The sequence below is a fragment of the Myotis yumanensis genome, unplaced genomic scaffold (assembly GCF_028538775.1).
Source record: "Myotis yumanensis isolate MYYU_CA2020_CCGP unplaced genomic scaffold, mMyoYum1.0.hap1 SCAF_11, whole genome shotgun sequence".
NCBI lineage: Eukaryota > Metazoa > Chordata > Mammalia > Chiroptera > Vespertilionidae > Myotis > Myotis yumanensis.
Window position 1 is genome coordinate 71452468 of NW_027223762.1, and position 12942 is coordinate 71465409.

A 12942-nucleotide genomic window follows, 5' to 3' on the forward strand; every position below is an offset into this window, starting at 1 on the left:
CACAGAAAGCCACTCTATCAACACAGGGAAGCAGCCAAAATGTGGAGACAAAGAAATAGGTCAAAAATGACAGAAATGGAGGAATACAGAGTTTAAGACCACAGTTATAAGGTTTTTCAAGAATTTTCTAGAAACCACTGATAAATTTAGTGAGACCCTCAATAAATCTAGTGAGACCCTCGAGGATATGAAAAAGGACTAACTAGAAATTAAGCATACACTGACTGAAATAAAGAATATTATACAGAGTTCCAACAGCAGACTAGAGGATCGCAAGAATCAAGTGAAAGATTTTAAATACGAAGAAGCAAAAAACACCCAACCGGAAAAACAAAAAGAAAAAAGAATGCAAAAATATGAAGATAGTGTAAGGAGCCTCTGGGACAACTTCAAGTGAACCAACATCCGAATTATGGGGGTGCCAGAAGAAGAGAGAGAGAGCAAGATATTGAAAACCTATTTGAAGAAATAATGACAGAAAACTTCCCCTACCTGGTGAAAGAAATAGACTTACAAGTCCAGGATGCGCAGAGGACCCCAAACAAAAGGAATCCAGAGAGGACCACACCAAGACACATCATAATTAAAGTGTCAAGAGCAAAAGACAAAGAGAGTATCCTAAAAGCAGCAAGAGAAAGAAAGTCAGTTACCTACAAGGGAGTACCCATACGACTGTCAGCTGATTTCTCAATAGAAACTATGCAGGCCAGAAGGGAGTGGCAAGAAATATTCAAAGTGATGAATAGCAAGAACCTACAACCAAGATTACTTTACCCAGCAAAGCTCATTCAGAATTGAAGGTCAGATAAAGAGCTTCACAGATAAGAAAAAGCTAAAGGAGTTCATCACCACCAAATCAGTATTATATGAAATGCTGAAAGGTATCCTTTAAGAAGAGGAAGAAGAAGAAAAAGGTAGATACAAATTATGAACAACAAATACATATCTATCAATAAGTGAATCTAAAAATCAAGTGAATAAATAATCTGATGAACAGAATAAACTGGTGAATATAATAGAATCAGGGGCATAGAAAGGGAGTGGACTGACAATTCTCAGGGGGAAAGTGGTGTGGGGGGTGCGGGAAGAGACTGGAAAAAAATCATACACCTATGGATGAGGACAGTGGGAGGGGTAAGGGCAGAGGGTGGGGTGGGAACTGGGTGGAGGGGAGCTATGGGGGGAAAAAAGAGGAACAACTGTAATAATCTGAACAATAAAGATTTAATTAAAATAAAAAATAATTAAAAAAAGAAAAATATGTAAACACGCGGAAGTTGAAGCTGTGCCCCAGTTGTTTGCAGTTTGTCTCGTCCTTCTGTTCCTCCTCCTCAGTATCTATGTATATAAAAGCGTAATATGCAAATTGACCGGACGGCAGAATGACTGGTCACTATGACACGCATTGACCACCAGGGGGCAGACGCTCAATGCAGTAGCTGCCCTCAGCCCGCAGGCTCCGATCACCCGATGGGGAACAGGGAACCGGGGGTGGATGGCGGCAGATGCAGGCAACATCAGGCCAAGGCAGGTGCAAGCGAGTGTGGCCCCGATCACCCAGCTGGTTGCCCTACAGGCCTTGGCAGCGGAGGGCAGGGCCTGCTGCTGGCAGCCAGGGAAGCTCGTCCCTGATCGCAGGCCAGGCCTAGCGACCCTACCAGTGCACAGATTTCATGAGCCAGACCTCTAGCAAAGTATAAAGCTCTGGCCTGAAATGGGAGCTCAGAGATCAGACGGCGGTAGTCAGCCTGGGTGCTCATCCTACCACGGAGTCCCTGAATTTCAATTGTGAAGAGCCTGACACTGTAGGCCATCTAAAATAAGTCCATGTGAGCGTCCCCAGTGGTCCAGATCCTGGACTGGCTACATCAATGCCAAAATTATCTCTTTTTATAGCCGGATGCAAGGCCCTCATTGAAAATTTTATTATTTTTGGTTTAATTAAATTTTCTAGCATAAAACAGGAAGAAAGAACCAAACCAAAAGATGAGATTTGCCTTAAACCCAAAAGATCAAAAGCCTTTCTCCTTCCCAGGAGAAAGTCCCCAAACCACTCAACAGACCCCTCACTCAGGCCCACGGGGTTTCACAGCCTCAGGAGCAGCTCCCCAAAGGATGGGGACTGGACCCGTTACACACACAGTCCCTGGGAAGCACCGGCAGTTAAAGGGCCTTCCAAGACAGTAATGACCCAGCCCCGACCAGGACAATCCACCCAACCTGACAGTTTCTGAAGCCCAACTTACAGATATGCTGGCACTTCAGGCCTCTCCCTGAGCCCAGTCTGACAACAGGGAAGTGGGGGAAAGTCCTCCCGGAAGGGCCCTGCGTGTACTACTCCTCGCCTGGAAGGGCAGGTGCTCCAGTCCCAGCTCTAGAGGGGCCCCCCCAGCGGCCCACTCCTAGTCTCAACCTGAAACACGGACTTCCTCCCGTCTGGACACAATTTAACAAATCAGTATCCGCTTCCTCGCTCCAAATTCCAGTGCCCACCCATCGCTATGCGTGCAGATAAGCTGGTCAGCAGCATGAAATGCTCTATATGACAGAGGCTGCCATATCTTGTTGGATTATCTTACTTTCTAGAACCAGTGGAAGGCCACTTGGAATCCCAAAAGGAAACTAACATGAACTGAATGCCAATCTTGTACTAAACATTTCTGGGTGTGCCATATGCTTTTATTCTTCCCACAACCACATGAGGTAAGTGCTATTCTTCCCATTTTTACAACTGAGAGAACATCGGTCAGAAAGGTTAAGTAACTTGTCTAGGTCACACAGTAATTAGTGGCAAAACTAGGGTATGAGCCCAGGTTTGACTCCAAAGTGGATTCAATATCCAGCAAACACTTTCCCAGAGCTAAAAAAAAAAAGAATCACACAAAAACAAAAGATTGTGACAAGCTCACATTGTTGTTCAGCAAATATTTACTTCCCTTCCATCTCAGTGTGAGTGGAGACCTCCCGTCCCACAACTGTTGAACTTGGTCACATGATTTGCTTTGGCCAATGGAGTATTAGTGGATGTTACATGAACAGGGACCTTACGCATGGCTGCAGGGTTTGGCTTGGCTCGTATGCTCGCAGCATTTGCTACAATAAAAATGTACCTTGGGTAACACCACTTAAAGAAAGATGAGTCCACCCTGGGATAATCTAACTGCAGTTGATCTGTAGACCTGTGATCAAGAAGTAATGGCTGACATTTTTCAAAATTTGGTGAAAACTGTAAACCAACAGGTCCAAGAAGCTTAACAAACCCCAAGGACATATTGTCATTAGGATTGGCGGGAGGCTCAATGGCATGGTTTGCTCTTAAAAAGAAATAGTAAGAGGCTTCAAAGGCAAAAGGAGAAACAGAAGGGAAGGTCCAGGGAGGATGCATGTTAGTCTTTCCTCAGCCCACAGAGGGTCAGTACCATCTACCAAAATAACACCTAACGAAGAGGGTGAGAAGAGAGTGGCGAGAGGGGACAGAGGACATGAATTCTCATCCAGGCTAACGTGGGGAAACCAGACACAGTGCAGGCCAACAGAGGACACCAGAGGTCAAGGGCAACAAGAGGGTTTGCCGTAGGTTCTCAGAAATCCTGGGGAACCCGGCCAGTGTTGTCCAGTGGCCGAGCATTGACCTATGAACCAGGAGGTCACAGTTCAATTCCTGGTCAGGGGGTATGCCCCAGTGGGGGGCATGCAGGAGGCAGCCAATCACCGATTCTCTCTCATCATTGATGTTTCTCTCTCTCTCTCCCTCTCCCTTCCTCTCTGAAATCATTACATATATATATATATATATATATATATATATATCCATCCCACGTTCAAAGACTCTTAAATCGCATTGTTTACCCATATCTTCAGGGAAAAAAAAATCACTTCTACTGTCGTGGTAAACAACCTGCTTCCCTATTTATAATGGTCTGGCCCTCTAGCAACTTCAGCGTGAAATTATAGCTAATTTGCCTACAAACGTCAGGTGGTCATAATAATCTGGCCACCGTGTGTGTGTGTGTGTGTGTGTGTGTGTATTTAAAGAAATCCAGGGAAGGTCTTCAGATAGCCCCTGACCACAGAATCATGGGTCAGAGGCAGCTTTCTCTCTCTTTTTTCAAAATATATTTTTATTAATTTCAGAGAGGAAGGGAGAGGGAGAGAGAGATAGAAACATCAATGATGAGAGAGAATCATTGATTGGTTGCCTCCTGACTGATCAGGGATGGAGCCCACAACCCAGGCATATGCCCTGACCGGGAATCGAACGGTGATCTCCTGGTTCATAGGTCCATGCTCAACCACTGAGCCACACTGGCCGGGCGAGGCAATCTTCTCTTGATCCCTGTGGTGGACAGGCACCACCATCTAGATAAGTGCTCAGTGGAGCTGACACAATAGGTACCATGAGCCTTAATCCCCTTCCTATCGTCTCTCTGAGTATTGTTGACAGAGAAGACGGACCACGCACTCCTGGAAGGTAATGCAAGAAAAACTTAAATGTATTGCACCATTGAATGTACCAACCTAAAGAGCACACGCTGGCCTTGTTAAGACACCTAGAAAGAACAGTCTGGAAAAACAAATAGGAAAAATTTCACCTGAGGGGCATTCTTCCGAGGAATTAATGTCCATATAAGAACCCAAAGCGAGCACAGAATAAATAAATGACTGTACTTGCTGTATCTTCCCTAGAAAGGGAAGACTAGAAGGGCAGTGAAGCAGAGCAGGCGGCCAGGAGCAAGCCTATCACATAGGAATGTAATATGTTACAAAGGCAGCCAGAGAGACAGAGGTTAGGAAGTGGATGGTGAATACAGCTATGAGCTACTAAAGAAAACATCCACTTATATCCGTACATTATGCATACCTCAAAATAAGTCTAGGTGCACTAAAACGCTTTTTGTTTTTGTTTTAAACTCAGGCCATAAAGAATCAATGGAAAAGAGACGGAGTCACTTAAGTTACAGGTTTACAGGTTGAATTTACAGTGCAGATTTTAAGGTTGCATATAAAATACAGCCAAAATCAAAAGGCAAACAATCACTAGGATGAATTATCCGTAAGTAATAGCACCAAAGAGTTAATGTCATTAATGCACAGAGTTCACACAATATAAGAAACACAAGACCCAGCAGATAGACGAGCAAAAGACAGAGACAATTCACAAAAGAAGTTAAATACAAAAATGTTTACTGTTTTTCACTACAAATTGACATTAATTTCTTCATTAAAGAAAGTCAGATGGAAACAATGAGATACTATTTTTATGCTAATTCAGGTTCAGTAAAATGGGTCTTCCCCATACACTTTTTAAAAAAATATATTTTATTGATTTTTTACAGAGAGGAAGGGAGAGGGATAGAGAGTTAGAAACATCAATGAGAGAGAAACATCGATCAGCTGCCTCCTGCACACCCCCCACTGGGGATGTGCCCGCAACCAAGGTACATGCCCCTGACCAAAATCGAACCCGGGACCCCTCAGTCCACAGGCCGACGCTCCATCCACTGAGCCAAACCGGTTAGGGCCCCCATACACTTTTGATGTGAGTTAACTTGTCTTGAAACATTTTTTGGAAAGCAATTCAATGTGAGAGATTACCCCAAAATATACAAATATATTGATCCAGTATTTTCACTACTAGAAATCAATCCCCCAAGATCTAAATGCAGGAGGAAATACACCACTCACAAAAAGTATTGTTATCATCTCTAGTAGCAAAACAATTAGAAAGTACTCAAATGTCCGACAAGAAATTAATAAAATTATACTATACCGCAGCATTCATGAAGTATTGTGTATTTTAAATGTCACAAAAGTTTTCTAGGAATATGTAAAAATACTATAATATTAAGTAGAAAATGCAATATTCAAGTGGATACATGATATGACATTTATGCTTTAATTGTTTAAAAGACTATACGCAATGAGAAGATTGGAAGGAAAATCTTTGGTGGCAACAATATTTCTTTTCCTTCCCTCCCTGTATTTCCCATCTTGTCTATACTATGTCTGCAGAGTACAAGGCAGCCTAGTTTTCATGTGCCTGGGCTCAGGCCTCGAGCTCTGCCTCTTACCAGCTGTGTAACCTCAGAAAATAACTCCAGCCCTGCCCGGCTTGGCTCAGTGGATAGAGCATCAGCCTGCGGATTGAAGGGTCCCAGGTTCGATTCCGGCCAAGGGCACATGCCTGGGTTGCAGGCTTGATCCCCAGTTGGGGGAGGGGGGGCGTGCAGGAGGCAGCCAATCAATGATTCTCTCTCATCATTGATGTTTCTATCTCTCTCTCCTCTCTTCCTCTCTGAAATCAATAAAGAAATTAAAAAAAAAAAAAAGGGGCGGGGGGGCGGCCCACATGCTAACCTGACCCACTCCGGGGAGGCCTGTGTGGAGGCCTGGCCTGGCCTTGCAAACTCAGACACCCTAGATGTTCTAAAATTTAAAAAAAAAGAAAGAAAGAAAAAGAAAATAACTCAAGTTCTCTTCTGAAAAATTGGGATAATAAAATGATTCACCTCACATGGCTGTTGTGAAGATTAAACGAGTTAATGTATGTGATGCACCTAGCAACACACACCCAGCTTTAGCCACCTTAGAAAAAATACTGTGAAGTGACAAAGTTAAACATTTAGAGGGCTGGTACATTTCATCACTCTCATTCAACAATTAGAAGTGATACCATGGTTTCTAGGAAATAACTGGTGTAATAGAGAAAAAACAGATGATCATTATTTTTTAAGGTTTACAAATTATATTCTCTCTTAAAACACCAGAATTTTATACCAACCTATCAAATGTTATTTTAGAATTTGAGAAATTGATCATAGATGGACTGTGTTCAAATGATAAACACATTTTTGAGATAAACACAATGAGTGGCAACATTATGCACAACAAGAAAATGTACAATAAGAAAAAGTGAAAGATCCGGTCCATCCCACATAGTAGATGCAGATACCAGGTTTCACATTTGATCTGAGAGCTCACTTTAACACACTTTTAACATTTAAGATGTAGCCTTTACCTCCAGGCAACTATGTAAGTCAATATCTTTTTCCCTTTTTCCTAGAAATCATGGGGGAAATGAGAATGAAAAAGAAAACAGAAATGCCTTCTGCTAAACTAGGGGACAAAAGCAACATCCAGAGAAGGGCTGCCAAGAGCTCAGTGAATTCCGACAAGTTTCTTAACCACTTTCTGTCTTGGTGCCGCCTCCCTGATTGAGGGCACTGACAGCCCCACTCCATAGGGCTGTGACGAAGACTGAGTTAAATTTGACGAGAGGCTGGAGCCGTGCCTGGAATACGCCCAGCAATGTCTACGTGTTTGTTCCATTCTAAGATGATAATGATAATACAGCAAAGGCAGAGAAACAGAAAGGAGAGTGGTGGGTGCCAGGGGCTGGGGCAGGGAAGAATGGGGATTTGTTGTTAATAGGTGTAGAGTTTCAGTTTCGCAAGATGAAAGGAGTTCCAAATATTGGTTGTACAACAATGTTAAATTGCGGACCAGTGGTTTTATTGCTGGCCTTACCCAGTGGCCAGATAAGTTTCTATTGAACGAGTACAAAAAACGTTTTACGTAAATGTTAAAGGCACGCTTTAAAATTAAATACCCATTGCATTTTGAAGTTATTTATTACATATTCTTACAAACTAATATCTTTTAAAAGTTTTCTAAGGCCACAGCCTTAGCAAACGAGAATTCTCGTGATCTGGCCGAAATGTGTTAATGTATTTACCGAAATAAAATGATTAAGATGGTCAATTTTATGTTATGCATCTTTTACTACAACTTCTAAAAATATTTATCGTAACTACAGTTTCTTTGTGCACTGGTGTACTGCACGGGGTGATGGCAAGTTATCCTCTGAAAGTCAATTACAGCATGAAATCTCTTTAAATGGCAGGTGATTTCCCTGAGCACCCATCCCCAGCCCCTCGCTTGACAGTCTTGCTTTTCTATGCAATAGTTGGCAACTTACCTCCTGAGGGAACCCTCCCTCCCCACACTGGAGGGGAACCTGAGGAAACTGGCACCGATGAATGCCTGAAACAGCTGGTGGGGGACGGAGGGGGGGTACTGATCAGGAAAAGACTGAAGAACTGTCTCTGAGGCAGTTCACTGAGGGTGGAAACCACAAAATCGCCAAACAAAAGAGTCAAGGATTTGGGGCGTTTCTGAGTGGGAGAGGTCGACTTGGAACATTGGCTTTTCTGGGACATGGTGATGGACAGAGGAGAGAAGGTCCATATGCAGGATCTGGGGCTCTCTCCCCACATTGAGAACATGTGAGCGCCGAAATGGCATTCGAGTGGCAGGCCACGCTCTGAGCCTTTTGTTCTAAGAGGAATGTTTTAATCTGTAATTTAATTTGTATGCGTCGCAGGGTTGAGAAGATGACACTTGCAGAAAATGAAAGCTATGCAGCCAGATACGTCGCCCTTTGACACTGACTTCCAAGGAGTAGAGAGGCCAAAATCAAACCCACTGACAGTAACTGGCCTGCCTTGGGGAGCTGGCGACATCCAGCCTCCACTCCGACTGATCCACTGCCCGCAGGCTTCATCCTGTCAGTTATTCCCAATAGGACGGCATACATTCTGAATTAATTCTTCTTAGCTTAGCATCAACCTTGCTTATCAATGGGTATTTTTCCGATTTCCTGGAGTTGTCTACGTCACTGTCAGAACAGAGGTGTAGGCTATGGCCTCAAGCAGTGCCCACCCTGAGTGTCACAGGGACCACTCCTGCTCCACATGGGGCACCAAGAATGCGAATTCACAAAGCCTGCCTCTGACACACTTTGTGGCCCCACCCCCTGCCTTAGTCTCCACCTGACCCCCGGCTGCCCCCGCCTTCCCCGCCTGACACACTGCCTCCGCGAAGCCCCAGTGCCCTTCCCGTCCTCTGCCACACTTACAGAAGAGTTTAGCAGCTTAACTGCAGCTTCTCCCTGTCCCAGAGTCCTGCTTGCCTCACGCTGAGGACAGACACCTTCTGCTGGCAGGAGGGTGGAGGTGGCTGGGCTTTCTCACCCGTCTGACCACCCTGTGCCATGTCACCTCACAAAGGCAGCACCTCCTCCCTGCTTCTCCCGGCGGTGTGTGCCCCGCGTCTGGCACCTTACAGTCCCAAAGAAACTCCAACTCCTGGCTCTCTGAGTAACCGTCTAGCACCATCCGAATCACCACCCTGCTTCTCACTGATTCTGTGACCTCATTTTCTATGCCTGCTCAAGTCTCTGATCACACTCCTTGGATGAGAAGGGAGGTTCATTCAGCCCATGCAGAGGCTCCTGTGTGGCCTTGGCCCCCAACACGGGGCAGGTCAATCCCGTACGGGCATCTACAAGCTCCACTGTCCCTGCGTGAAGGGCCCCAGAAACGAGACCGTAGGCGTCCTCGCCACGGCACCCAGCTACCCTGGGCGGAAGGGCTCTGCCTGCCAAGAACTAAGCCCTGCGCTGACATGCCCCGGGGCCACGTCTCCAGAAGGTTCCCAAGTTTGTGAGCACTTACCACGTAGGCCGCTTCCCCCGGTGATAAACTTCGGACCGGTTGCTACACTGACAAACTCACCATTAGCACCATGAGCTCTGCCCTGGTACCACCTACATAACCCAAGACCAGTCAGTCCCCACCTGGTGCTTTATTTCCTAAGACACAAGACCACCTGCGATCATTAAGGCACAACGCACACTGTTTCTTTTCTATGCCAGGTACCTGGAGGGGGTTTTCCTTTCAGTTTCCTTGAATTCCTGGTCACTACACTGTCGTGACCATCGTTTAGGGAGGATGCAGGGAATCCCGCATACTCTGTTCTCTCTGCAAACGCATGGAACCTGAAACGTGAAGAGATTTGCAACATTAGGCGGGAAAGTGGTGCTCGCGCATGTCCATTCCGTCGCCCGAGACTGAACTTGCTCTTCCCCGCTGCCTGGCACCATCAGCGCTTCCCTGCACCTCGCCTGTTCCCCCAGGGGGCACACAGGGAGGTGGGAGGAAACAGGGAATTGTGGATGTGTTGGGATGTTAACTGATCACTCTTCTCTTCATTACAGAGTCATTGCTCAGCCAAATGGTATTTCTTGAGCCTGGAGAAACGATACCCTGTACTTACGTTGATTTTTTGTTCATGGCAGCACAGTCTTGACAAGTCAAGTCTATCGTGGCCCCACAGTGCCCACAGCCCTGTAGTCAGAGCTCAGGCGACAAGGGGCACTGGCTCACCTGCCGATGGCACCTGCCGATGGCACCTGCCAATGGCCGCCAGGCTGCAGTCAGCTTGAGCTCGGCAAATACACTTCCCCGGGACCCACGCGGAGTCCGAATAGGAAGATTTCTGGTGTGGACGGTTTAGGGACTGAGTCCTCCAAGCATGGCCCAGGAGAGCAGCGCCTGGGAGCTGCCCAGGACGCATGTTCCCGTAGCCACCACGACGCTGAGTGCAAGCGGCACTTGAACAAGCTTCTACCCCAGGGACTCGTGCTCCTTAAAGCTCAAGGAGCGCCGGTGTGGTGCGCGGGTCGTGGGCTAAGCCACGGCCGAAGCCACTTATCTGGAATCTAAAGTCAGTAGTCACGGGGAATTCTCCAGGTGGGCGGAGGAGATCGCTGAGGAATGGTCCTCCAGCCTGTCGGGGTGGCCCGTGGCTGCTCACCCTCCCAGAGAGAACCCAGAAGCACAGGTGAGCGCGGGTGGGTGGATGTGGCCTCGCCTAGGCCACGGGAAGCCTCAGTCCCTCCTACTTCTTTCTTACTGTTTTTATTTTTATTGATTCCAGAAAGGAAGGGAGAGGGAGAGAGAGATAGAAACACCAATGATGAGAGAGAATCACTGATCTTGCATGTCCTCGACTGGGGATTGAGCTCACAGCCCAGGCATGTGCCCTGACCGGGAACCAAACCGTGACCTCTGGTCTCACCGGTCGACGATCAATCACTGAGCCACGCCAGCGGGGCAGTCCCATCTATTTCTAAAGGGTTTCAGGTGACACCAGGACGATGGCTTGATGGCAGTGAACAGCCAGCCTTGTCCAGTGGCTCCTCATGAGGCTGATGGACTCAACCTGGCTGTGCCTCCCTCCCGCTGGGACCTCTCCCTGAGCAGAAATGGCCAGCTTCCTGGCGGAGCAGAGAAAAGATGCCAAGCTAGTCCTGGCAGGCCCACCCCCTGAATGCCAAGGCCTTTGGTACCCAAGACTTTCTACTCTCTGATGTGGTCTCCGGATTAGAAAAGCAAGCAAGGCAGACATTCCCTCTGGCTAATAAGCCTCGCTGTGCAGAAAGCAAATCACCATTAAGAGTCCACAGAGCACAGCACCACAGAGGGCTGGGGGCTCTGCCCTGGGGCACAGGGGCACCCAGAGTCCAGGCCCCACCAGCTGAGACGCTCGGGACATGCCCTTACAGTTGGACCCTTACTGTACTTTAGATGGGGCTCAAGAGCCAAAAGTGCAGGGAGACCAAGTGGGACCCAGGGCCCTGGTGCCGTGAGGGGCAGGAGCACTGCTGGCTGTGGGTTGGGCTCACTTTCGAGGGCCAGAGCAGGGACGGGGTGGGAAGGGAGGGGGTGTCTACACCTCGCCCTCTTCCTCAAAACTCGCACTCCCCAGTGCATGGCCTACATACAAGACAGGAGCTGAAATGCAGGGGTAAATTGTTAAGCTTTGAAGTGCTAAAGGTCAGAGCGAACTCCCTGTTAAATTACTCCCTGGCCACTCACCTGCCCAGAGGAGATGCCCACCTGAGCTGAGGACAAGCAAGGTGGCCGCGCCAGTTGCCTTTTTCTGTCTCCAACAGCAAAGTGGGGCAGTGAGCCCTTGCTGTATATGGGGGGCCGGCACCAGGATGGAAGCCAATTTCTCCCAAGTGCTTTAAGAGCAGCCAGAGCAGTGTCCCTCAGAACCCCAGGGGTTCCTGGCTCTCCCTCCCTCCTGACAGCATCTCTGGGGCTGCGGCCAAGACATATGCATTTTAATCAAGCTCCCTTGATAGTTCTTAAGCAAAACGCAGGGCTAACTGCATGTGACCAGGCTCCCCTGCATTGTGTGGAGTCAGCCTGCAGGTAAAGCCCCGGCCTCCGACGATGAACAAGCTCCCCACACAAACACGAGGAGCAACTCAACTTGAGAAGAGACCCCCGAGCGGCACTGCACTCGTCTCAGACAGGCCCAGGCCTCTCCTGGTACTCACACAAGCAGCTGGCCTCTCTCCCCCAGGGCCTTCAACCCACACACAGATAGGCCTGTGGGGTTTGTTTTAAAATGCAGATTTCATTGCCGTAGCCTGTTTGGCTCAGTGGATGGAGCGTCGGCCTGCGGACTGAAGGGTCCCGGGTTCGATTCCGGTTGAGGGCATGTACCTTGGTTGCGGGCACATCCCCAGTGGGGGGTGTGCAGGAGGCAGCTGATCAATGTTTCTCTCTCTCTCTCATCGATGTTTCTGACTCTCTGTCCCTCTCCCTCCCTCTCTGTAAAAAATCAATAGGATGTATTTTTAAAAAATAAAATAAAATGCAGATTTTATTATTATTCAGATATGATGAGGCCAACAGATCACTTCAACTGCCACTGAAAAGGCAATCCATTACTCACAGTTCCCGCTATGAGTGCATTGTGTCCACCCTTCCATTCATACCGAAGCCTATAAAGTTTAACCCAGACGTTCTCAACCTGTGGGTTGCGGCCCCTTTGGCGGTCGAACGACCCTTTCACAGGGGTCGCCTAAGACCATCCTGCATATCAGATATTTACATGACGATTCATAACAGTAGCAATATTACAGTTATGAAGTAGCAACGAACATAATGTTATGATTGGGTCACAACATGAGGAACTGTATTTAAAGGGCCAGAAGGTTGAGAACCACTGGTTTAACCTCTGATGAAGGTAAAAGGAGGTCCTCAGGGTGGAGTCCTGACCTGATAGGATTAGCATCCTTTTAAA

The 12942-nt window shown here is 47.3% G+C and overlaps 1 protein-coding gene across 3 annotated transcripts in view; it reads right to left on the reverse strand.

The window, feature by feature from the left end:
- VWA3B (von Willebrand factor A domain containing 3B) overlaps positions 1-12942 on the reverse strand; it is a 144620-nt gene that overhangs the window by 99295 nt on the left and 32383 nt on the right. For all 3 annotated transcript variants that reach the window (XR_011473203.1, XM_070429900.1, XM_070429898.1), the window contains exon 7: positions 9720-9838. Coding sequence is in view for 2 of the 3 variants with exons in the window: in XM_070429900.1 (XP_070286001.1) it covers positions 9720-9838 (119 nt within the window). In the remaining variant the exon portion in view is untranslated. The remainder of the gene's footprint in view (positions 1-9719; positions 9839-12942) is intronic.